Source organism: Megalopta genalis, unplaced genomic scaffold (genome assembly GCF_051020955.1).
Source record: "Megalopta genalis isolate 19385.01 unplaced genomic scaffold, iyMegGena1_principal scaffold0020, whole genome shotgun sequence".
Lineage (NCBI taxonomy): Eukaryota > Metazoa > Arthropoda > Insecta > Hymenoptera > Halictidae > Megalopta > Megalopta genalis.
The window spans coordinates 3508393-3520149 of NW_027476090.1; the positions used below are offsets into that span (position 1 = coordinate 3508393).

Here is an 11757-nt window from a genome sequence, read left to right on the forward strand (position 1 = left end):
ATTAGTATTTCTTAATACTAATAATATCTGATTAGTATTTCTTAATACTAATCATATCTAATTAGTATTTCTTAATACTAGTAATATATAATTAGTATTTCTTAATACTAATAATATATAGTTAGTATTTCTTAATACTAATAATATCTAATTAGTATTTCTTAATACTAATCATATCTAATTAGCGTTTCTTAATACTAATAATATATAGTTAGTATTTCTTAATACCGATAATATATATTTCATATATTTCTAAATATATGTTCATGGCTTGATAATTGAAACGTGAAATTAGCTCTAATAAATACTATAACGAATGGTAAATTTAATAATATCTTATTTAATGATAATCCTGCAAAAATACGGAAACATTGAATTAATCTTGAATTAATCTATTGATAAAACGTAAGGAAAATGTCGGATTCAACAATTCATCGTTCGTGTATTACGCGTATTATAGATTCATGGACGAATTTCGCGGACGTGACAAGCGCACGTGTCCATTACGAGGAATTAATTCTGTATCTTTGCCGATTCCGATGCTCGCCAGGTAATCCCAGTAAATAGGCGTCGGTTTAACCCTTTGCACTATAACAACGAGTCGGACTCGTGATGATGATTTTATACACAATCTATTAAATGCAAACGTTCTTCGTCTCTTCTGAATGAAAATAAAATTTGATTGTTCTGTTATTAAAATCTAGGATCCAAAGTAAACGAAGAAATACAAAGTACAAAAATGATCGAGGACAAAGAACAGCTGATCAAGGCAGCTGCAAAAGAAATCATAGTGCAAGGTGTCAATACTGTCGCGATCTGTTGCCCGACACAATCGTGCCGCGTAATTATTAACGCTCGACATTCTGGCTCGTGAATCGACGATTAAAAATTTCCCCGAGGAAATTATCGGGAAAACGGCTGCCGCCGATCACTCACCCCTTGAGGATGCTGCTCAGAAGGAAAAAGCAGATCCCGGAAGCGACGCCCGCCGCGAGTATGCTGATGCCTGGCGACGTGATCATTCTTCCGCTCACTGAACGCTTCGAGATCGATGCGTATCGATCGCGGTGCACCGTGTCACCGTGCGTTTAATTACTGCTGATGGATACGGAGGGTTCGTCCGCCTTTGCCGCCCACGAGTTCCATTTCTTTTCTCCCTCGTGTCGAAGCGTTGACGCCGTTCTTTTTTATCCTGCCGGATTAAACTCAGCGGGATTTCGTTGGAACACTACAGGAACCCGGAACGATCGACCCGACACTCGATATATTCTCGAAACACCTGTCCGGCACTGGCGAGCAGTCGATGACTGATTTCTGAGCAACGATCGACGGACGCTTTGCTTCCTTATCTGATACAGTAGATAAAGGCTCGATTGTTGATTGCGGAGGACGTTGATTCGGATCTCGCGAGATCGAGAAAGCGCATCGCGATCTTCCCGGTGTTGCTATTCTGGACTTTACTTTGCACGATTTTTATACCGCGCCCACGTTCGCTGGTTATTTCCTGTAAATTTTCCGATAAGCTGCTGCGTAAAAGCAGAGTAACTAGTTGATCTTTACTTCGAAGAATGCTGTAGGGTAGATGTACCGGTTGTGGACAGTGTCTGGACAGTGTCGTTTCTGGCGATCTCTGTACTGTTGATCGTATATTCTTTTTATTTCGAGTTGGCTACAGTTCTCTTGGCAATCAACGGAACTCCAAACTAATAAATAAATCGTTTCTAGTGAACGCGTACAATTAATGAAATATTCTTATATATTCTCTATATTCCACAAAGTATCCTTAGTAAAGGACCCGTGGAATTGCGTGTTTTTTCTTCAAATAAACACAGGAAATACGTATAATTACGATACGTGTAAACGTAATCTCAAAAAGAAAAAGAAAGGGAACTAGTGGAAGAAGAAAATGCAATGCGAATAGAATGAATAGCAAAAAGGATAAAGCAGGAGAAAGTAGAAGAAATGAAGGAAAACGAATTAGAAGTAAAATGAAGGGAACTGAAGGGGAAGGAAAATACGAAGAATGAAATAAACAAGAAAAACATAAAAAAACAATGCAAAAGAGGTGAAACTATTTTTACATCATTATAAATATATCATCGTACGTCGTAACACCAAGATTTTCAAATACCACAAAGTAGAATGTAGGAAAGAGGAATTTTGGAAAAATTATGCTGCATTTTGATCACTTGTATCGTTCTTTATCAGAAAACTATGATACGTGTAATATTAAATGTTTGAGGTAGCCAGAAATGGTACTAAACATAGCCGAAGTGCTGTACAAGCGACCACAAACGGTGAAAGATGCGCATTTTACTACGTTTGAAGTGTAACAATTCTTAAATCGTTTCGTTGGCTTATTGGAATTTAAGACTTCAAAACTAAAGGTCTATCTATTAAAACTTGCACATTTCTGACATTCTTACTTTGAGACTATTTGCGTTAACATTCATATAAATCCTTACTGTGACCAGAACCCTTAATGTGGTACATCTGCCCTACTGTATTCTCTCCATTCCGTTGAAACGAACCGAAAAAGAAATGTATACGGACGAGTAACTTTGGCTCTTCTGGCAGTAAAATTATTTATTTCTGTTCCTGTCGCTTCTCTCCCAACAATTGTACAGAGAATTATCAACCGTCCTGTCTATCGAAAAAGGAAACTTTTCAGCCTTCGATTCTTACAGTCCGCCTGTCATGTTCCACAAATCAGACGCAGAAACCAATCACTGAGAAAGCATCACAAGCTACTAAAGAAACGACACCGACTGATCATTCAGCCTGTCCGTAGCCCCCGATCCACTCGATTTCCACTGCCGCTCGGTGTTTAATTAATGAGGTTTAAAGACCGAAGTCCGTTTCTCCATCTCGTCAGCTCAGAACTCAGCCTGTGCAGTTCCAATCGGCCGTTCTATCGGATGCAGATTAAATCATTCTCGCGTCTTCGTGGCATCGACGACACCGATCAGTCGACGGCGTCTCTGTGTCTGGAAGATTTTGAGGTGACAAAACAAAACACGGGATCGAGGCGTCGGTCGTGGATAAGTCCTTCGACGGGAAACAACAAGGATGTCAGTAGCACAGAGTCTCTCGTGTCTGTAAGGACCGTTCGTTCGTTCGTTCGTTCGGTTGCGTCGTCGCACTTTCACGCACTTTTCCCCAAGGAAATTTCGAAAGGTCCGAGTCACGAAGCCGCCGCACCGCTTCCGACGTGATTAAAATGGTAACTAGGCTATCCAGGAGATGTGAACGGACCGCACGATAAGATTGAACTGACGCAAAACCATGGTACCCGCGTGTAGACACGCGTGCACATTCACGAGATCGTCGCGCACCGCCTGATTGCGCCGTGACGCGCGGCTCGCTTTGACTAGGATTCGTTTCGACGGGACGTCACGGTTTGGATGATTCGCGAAAGCACAATGATTACCGGCTCTTTCTCTCGGCCCGAGGCCCGTGGACCGTCGTTCCGCCGTAATGGGACGCGACGAAGTCTGAATCGAAGTGTCCGACCGACCCGCGGAATTAATTCGGGGAGAAAACGCGGCGGAGTTTGATTTTTGTTTGCTGATCGAAGTGCACGATTTATCACGAATCACTGCCGATAATGCTGGTTTCGCTTCGTTTTAGAAGAACAGCCGCGAGGTCCCTGAATGCCGTGAACTTTTATGGTTCCGCTGTTCGCGAAGATTGAACAGCATTTTTATGCTCGTTTTATGAACCAATTTTCGAAACCAGTGGTCGCCGGGAATTAGTATTTTTTTAGTGGGACATGGTTCGTTTCCTCTGACAAGTTTTACACGTATAGTACAAGTGCACGCGCGCGCGCGCGCGCGCGAAGGTTGCAGTTTCAAGGAGTATTTATTTAGAAATTGAAGAAAGCATAAAATTGTAAGAAAATTTCACAATAGAGAGCGGAACCTTGGTTATATATCCGGATTGAGCTGAGTGACGTGAACGTTCGGATAATAGAATAGTTACTTAATTACAGTGCCAAGTTTCATTTTTATCGATTTCTATAATCAGTCGCTGTGCATACAGGTTGCCTTAGAGTGAGCTAATACTTTTTTTGAATAAATATTACAAATTTCGAGTATTTAACCATAATTAAGAAGCATTTTGCCATGTGGCTAACTCCTAAAAGAACACCAAATGAAACGGATAACATACCTGATTTAGGTATAAACTTCACATATGACTGTTAATAATCCTGTTAGTTATTATAATATATACTATATATTACTATATTACTATATATTACTATATACAATAATATATTACTATATATTACTATATATTACTATATACTATAATATATTACTATAATATACTTACTATACTTATTAATAATCCTGTTACTTACTATAATATATACTATATATTACTATATTACTATATATTACTATATATTACTATAATATTCTTACTATACTTATTAATAATCCTGTTACTTACTATAATATGTACTATATATTACTATATTACTATATATTAATATATTACTATATACTATAATATATTACTATATATTATTATAATATACTTACTATACATGTTAATAATCCTGTACTTAATACACTAAAAGGGTTTCTACCCTATTTTATAAAACGTTATTATTACTATTATTATTAGTATAATGAAAATAGTAAATGAAACAAGTGTGTTCATATGACGTACATCTGTGTGCACATGATTTGTACATCTCTTTGCAGGAAACACGAATGTGCCAAGCACCAAGCAACACCAAAAATAAAAAAGATGCAGCGCACGTATCTCGACTTTCCCCCGCTCGAGTTCCTTTATTTGCACAATATATAATTTATTTATTTAGAAAATCTTGCAACGAATGGAGAGCCTACGTCGGCCGCAAGGAGGACACGAGCCGTGTAAATTACATAAAATATAGGAAACATGCAATCCGTGAAACCCATGAAGCGTGCGAAACGGATGACGGCAGATGATCCACTTGTTACGCGTCAAATGTGTGAAATGTATTTCATAACTCTTTTTGTTCCACTCCGCTAATTATACTTGACGTCGGCTCCGGTGACAAGTGTAGTCATCTCTGCAGTACCTGTTATTATAACTTTAAACACTTCACTTTCTTTGAGTTCTTTTTCCGTATCCAGTCCCCCAATCGGATATCACTTACAGCTCTGCGAAACGATCTGTAATTACTAGACTGTAGAGCTCTGTGGGTGCATTTACAATTTGATGGCCAGCAATCGCAAGCCTGGACATAAATCAGAATATTATCTCCTGTAAAAAATAGTTTCACCGGTTTCAAAGTGACATTAGCATGCGATTGTACAAATTTTTATATTCTCCACCTTGAAAGTTCAAAACCCGGAAGGAGATTTTCATTTTCATTGAATTAATTTTTATCAATCCCTGCAGCTGTACATATAATTATACAGAATTAGAGTTACGGACCTTTATATAAATATTCATGCCCGACTTCGTGCAAACTCGGGAAATTAATTTATCATAAATAATTCGTTAATCATTCGTCTTTTATAAAAATAAATACTTTTCGCTGAATTATTACGAATTAGTTAGAATAACGAACGAGTTGTAGTCGTTAATTATTAATCACGTTACTTTTCGCCCAACTCCGATGCAAAACGAAAAATTGCTTCGGTTCGATAAATAATTCGTCATGGTAAAAGTGAATAAAAATAAATAAATGTTTATATATGAATATATAACACGAATAAGTTGTATATTTATATGTGAAATTCTAACAATGTCAATAATTTTATTTTTTGGTTCTCTCATTTTAATAATTTTCAAGATTAGTCTCTTCCTATTTAGGAAATGGCATAAGTGCACGATGATCCGCAGTCTCCTCGCAATATTTATTCCGATCTCACGGAGCCATCCTGAAGCTGGAAAGAAAAGCGAATTTTCGACCAACCCGGTGGCAATTGCGTAGCGTTTCACTTAATAAATCAAACAGAAGATTACAAAGGAGCGTAGATAGACTTGACTGGCATCTTCGGATTCCTTTGTTCCCGTTGAAAGTCAAAGATGGAACAAATCGGCCGGAAGTCCATACTTTGCCCAATGTGAGAATGAGAGAGAGAGAGAGAGAGAGAGAGAGAGAGAGAGAGAGAGAGAGGCAAGTCTGGAAGAAAAGATTTTCACAGGCAGAGATGCATTATCATTATCACGAACGGTGAGGGCTTCCACTAAATTCTTTTGAATAAAAATCGCGCGATCAATTTAGCGTGCTCTCGAGGGTAGAAGGAGGAGAAAAGAGCTCGAGAGAAGCGTGGCGTGAAAGAGCGGGAGGAAAAGCGGCGGAAGAAACGAAGCACCTCCTTTTTTCCGCGCAGAAGTGCGTCAATTAAAGTGGGAATCACGGAGATGCTTATACACAGAGACGGGAAACGCTCCTCGGAGCTGGGAGCTGAAGCGGAGAGGAAAAACCGAGCGAACCTTATGTAACTTTCATCCGAGGTCGTTGCGTCACCGTTACCTCGGCCAGCGCCGTTCGCGAAACCAGCGAAACGATTCATAGAATGCCGCTGATAAGGAACGGGATTGTTCCGATTCCCATTCCACGAGCTGCCTTTATCGACCGATTGTAGAAAATCTGTGGAAAGTGCAAGTGAAGTAACATTCGAAAAGTTGTATGACTTTGCATACAAATTTAATACAGCTTAACGCTTTGACTGCTATGTCAAGAACCTCGAAAATTTTCTAAAATTAAAATTCTTTATTTAATTTTATGTATATTTATATTTATATAAATAATTTATATAAATTTTCGAGAGGTTATATATATACAATATATTATATTATATTATATATTATATTGTATTATATTATATTATATTATAATTATATTATATATTATATTATATATTATATATAATATATATTATATATAAGCAGAGCAGAGCAATATATATATATATATATATATATAATAATATATAATATAATATAATATATTATATAATATATAAAATTCTTTATTTAATTTTATATATATATACATATTTATATAAATAATTTATATAAATATATATATAAAATTAAATAGAGAATTTTAAATAAAAAAAAATAAAAAATAAATAATAATAATAAAAATAAATAAAAATATATATATATTTTTTTTTTTTTTAATCGAAAAGCTAAGTTGTATGGAATAATTAAGTATCGAGTGACGTGACGATTTGAACAAGCGAAAAAATTTGAATTTTGAACACCCTGTATGCAGTTTTACCACAGTTTTCTAATGCTAGTTTGTAAGATTGATTATTACAGAAACGTGTCATTTTATGTCGCGCGTATTACGGTCTATAATTGTGTAGAAGATAAAAAAAAAACAGTGCGGTGGTTTTGACGATGGATAAATATGTACTGGAGTCTGATTATATTACAGCAAATTAGTCAGGTGTTATGCATGCGTATTAACGTATACATGAAGCGTTTAATATCCATCTCTGATGATTGTAATTATCAGGAATATTATTGCGAAATATCGATTCGTCTATTTAACGTGATCGAACGGCAAGCATTTCTGAACGTACTTTTTGTTAGCGTAATATGTCTAATATTAACTCGTTCAATAGCGAATCCCTTGCGTTGATTCTATAACACTTATTTTCACTAGATTTACTTGTTCTCTCTCTCTCTCTCTCTCTCTCTCTCTTATTAAAAGTTAATTACAATCTTCAATAAAATCATAAATATACCTTGCTTGTTTTATTAATAACAGTAAATTATCGTTCGTATATTTACTAACTTGGACGAACTTCAAAATCATAAAGGAACTCCGAATTGATAGAAAGAACTAGCTGACTATTTTTGTTATAGAAAATTTATTCCGAGTTAGTAGAATAAATTTGTATTTAATATTGTTGAATTTTTACAGGCAACGCAAATAATTGTAACAGAGTTAATTTTTATTGAAGAAAAAGAAAAGGAAACACACATAAAGCTAATCGATATTAAGGGTGATAGTTCGATAGGCACAACTACACACCTCGCTCGTCCGCCGGCAACTAACTAAAAAACAAAATTTTTGGCCGTAGGAGCCTCAAGAAAAAAGGCAACGCAGACAGTAGACAGTCGTCGCACTCTCTCGCTAGATGCGACGCAGCTCATCATACAACAATGTAATACCCTAATTTAAAATATTACGTCCGTCGCAGGGACAACCTTCAACAAATATAACTCGCAAAGTGCACGAAAGACAGATTTAAAGAACACGGTGCTATTACGGCATTTTCTACGCCGTTCGAAAGGGAACATCGATGCACGCTTGTAAGCCGTGCTGCCTACCGATTAGGAGTGTCTGAGTAACACTGTCGGTAACCACTGTCAGCAGTCCGGAGATCGGACCGTGCCAAGCTGGATGTCTCTACTTTGAGATAAAGTCGCACAATGGTGACAATAACAATTGTAATGAATCTCTCGGTGATCAATATTAACCACTTGACATACAATGACGTCTGGGAGACGTCATTTACTTCATGTGCCATTGTAGACTTTGACGTCTCCAAGACGTCAAGAACTGTATTCGGCGAGCGCCGTGCATTTCATTATTAGATTCTTTAATTGTTTCGGTCGTGCATTGATGCTGTTTTGTTTAGACTGTTGGAGATGCTTTCCTCCTCCTAACAGTACCGATAAACAACATTGCATCGACAAATAAAACCGACCTGTGTTCTGGAGTATAATCGTGGAATGGGAGGTGTAGACAAGCAAGACCAATCTCTTGCATGTTTCCCCCTCATGAGAAAATGTGCAAAAGGATATAAAAAAATATTTTTTTATATGTTTGATGTAGCTATTTATAATGCTTATGTTTTATATTCCAAATTGCCTACTTCACAAAAGCAATCGATTGTGAATTTTCGATTGAATATTGCAGAAGACATGCTTTGTAATTTGTCCCTGCCGGACTATCCGATACGCGGCAGACGGTCGCAAAGTGAATGCCCAACTCGGTTACAAGCAAAATATTGGACACATTTTCCTGAACATATACCCGCGACAAATAAAAAGCAACATCCTGCAAAAAGATGCCATGTTTGCGTAAAACATAATATACGAAGTGAAACAACTTGGCAGTGTAAAATATGCCTCGTTTCGCTACATATTACTAAATGCTTTGAGATGTATCACACATTACAAAATTATTAAATTATTATTTTATACTATTACTTAATTGTTGTACACTAACACTATACTTCAACCCTATTGAATGTTATATAGCAATGTAATTTTAAAAAGAAAAGGCCCTGTTTCTGAGCTTGTACATGAGTGTCCAGTTGAGCCAAATTAAATAGTATTCTTCGGACGCGTCGATGCACATTTTATTCGTATGTCAAGTGGTTAATTGTATCGATTATTTGTTCCGAATTCATGGATCAATTTTTTCGCGTGAAATTTGTTTGTAATTGTCCGTAATTAATTTTTAGTGGACGCGCGCGCGTATCATTTGGCGGAATTACTTTTTCGTGAAAATTTCGAAATTGAAGGATTTTATCAAGAAACGAGGTGTATCACAGCAGTCACATGTTCAGGGAGAAGAAAAAATTCTCGTCTCTCGATAAAAGCCACTTGTTCTAGTATTTTATCGGCTATATTGAATTAGCTGCGCAAAGTTGGTTCACTTGGAAACGGGGCCAGAACTGCAGCAAATCATTTCTATAGTATCCGGATCACCCGACAACCTACTTCTACTTTCGATGAATCTTCGCAGACATTTGTACACAGATCAACTAGTCACGTAACTCGATCCTCATCAAACGTTCGTTGTTTTCAAAATGTCTGACACCAAAAACATTCTAAACATACCTTGCTCTACATTCGCTTCTGAGAACACGTGTCACGTTTCAATTATTTCATTACCATTAAATGCGTATTCTCTTCGTATCTATATTTTTATTAATTATTTTGTAGAAACCGGAATTAAGAAGGATTTTTTTTCCTCCTTTTTTTACTAGAAATTTAATCATTTCAGATGACTTTGATAAACGATGTAGCAGGATCTGTGCTCTAATTGAAACGAAACGCAAAAACATTTAACGCTCGACAAACACTCCCGTCTATTTAGACCGTGTTACATTAGTTCCGACGAAATTCGATAACGAGCACAAATTTGTCGTTCGATTGTCACGAGTTCAAATCAGCTTATTGGACACACGCCCATCTAAGACCCTCAAAAGATACCGCTTGTAGATCAAGCGATTGCGATGCCGCACCTTGTTTGTGTAGATACCGAAGAATAATTATCCGGTAGTCGCGCGCGCGCGCGTGTTTTACAAATTGTATTTACCAAATAGTTTGGTAGATGGTCCCGAACAAACATCGACGAGGTTTCGTTATCATTTAACAAGCTTAATCGTAACCCATTACCATTTTATCATCTGAACAATTACTCGTAAAAACTGTCGAGCAAGTTTACGTAGCTATTAATTTTCAACTCTCCTCGAAGATTTCGATAATTAGACCGCAGGTGTTCAATAAATGTTACGTTCCTGTGAACGCGTCCTCGCCGAATTTTCATAAACGAATTAATTAACGAATAGCAAAAAGGATAAAGCAGGAGAAAGTAGAAGAAATGAAGGAATACAAATTAGAAGTAAAATGAAGGGAACTGAGGGGGAAGGAAAATACGAGGAATGAAATAAACATGAAAAACATTAAAAAAACAATGCAAAAGAGGTGGAACTATTTTTACATCATTATACATATATCATCGTACGTCGTAACACCAAGATTTTCAAATACCACAAAGTAGAATATAGGAAAGAGGAATTTTGGAAAAATTATGCTGCATTTTGATCACTTGTATCGTTCTTTATCAGAAAACTATGATACGTGTAATATTAAATGTTTGAGGTAGCCAGAAATGGTACTAAACATAGCCGAAGTGCTGTACAAGCGACCACAAACGGTGAAAAATGCGCATTTTACTACGTTTGAAGTGTAACAATTCTTAAATCGTTTCGTTGGCTTATTGAAATTTAAGACTTCAAAACTAAAGGTCTATCTATTAAAACTTGCACATTTCTGACATTCTTACTTTGAGACTATTTGCGTTAACATTCATATAAATCCTTACTGTGGCCAGAACCCTTAATGTGGTACATCTGCCCTACCGTATTCTCTCCATTCCGTTGAAACGAACCGAAAAAGAAATGTATACGGACGAGTAACTTTGGCTCTTCTGGCAGTAAAATGATTTATTTCTGTTCCTGTCGCTTCTCTCCCAACAATTGTACAGAGAATTATCAACCGTCCTGTCTATCGAAAAAGGAAACTTTTCAGCCTTCGATTCTTACAGTCCGCCTGTCATGTTCCACAAATCAGACGCAGAAATCAATCACTGAGAATGCGTCACAAGCTACTAAAGAAACGACACCGACTGATCATTCAGCCTGCCCGTCGATCGAAGATTTCGATAATTAGACCGCAGATGTTCGATAAATATTTCGTTCCTGTGAACGCGTTCTCACCGAATTACCATAAACGAATGAATGAATTCCTCGGAAGCAACAGTTGCACCGTCGATGCGCTATGTACCCAGATCTGTTACTTTGTGGATACGAACGATAGTGTGCGCTATCTAGACACAATGTACACCAAACACAATACTATTTGCGATCGAGTTTAGCGCACCGCTACCACGGAAATGGAAAAATTCCCTCGACGAAGTAAGACTCTGAATATATGCCAAATATTTGCTCGCGTTGTTTGCCCGGATCGTTTATTAACGCGGCCCATGAGTACGGT

At 37.1% G+C, this 11757-nt stretch overlaps 1 protein-coding gene across 4 annotated transcripts in view; it reads right to left on the reverse strand.

Moving 5' to 3' along the window:
* The window catches only part of LOC117227324 (uncharacterized), a 106987-nt gene extending 103723 nt beyond the window's left edge, over positions 1-3264 (reverse strand). Inside the window, exons 1-2 of one of the 4 annotated variants that reach the window (XM_033482451.2) lie at positions 2532-3246; positions 937-1504 (exon numbers count right to left, since the gene is read on the reverse strand). In XM_033482451.2, coding sequence (XP_033338342.2) covers positions 937-1022 — 86 coding nt within the window. In that variant the 5' untranslated portion in view covers positions 1023-1504; positions 2532-3246. Of the gene's footprint in view, positions 1-936; positions 1505-2531 lie in introns of all 4 variants that reach the window. The other 3 variants (XM_033482448.2, XM_033482446.2, XM_033482452.2) reach the window with 3 other exon arrangements.
* Between the last annotated feature and the right edge of the window lie 8493 nt (positions 3265-11757).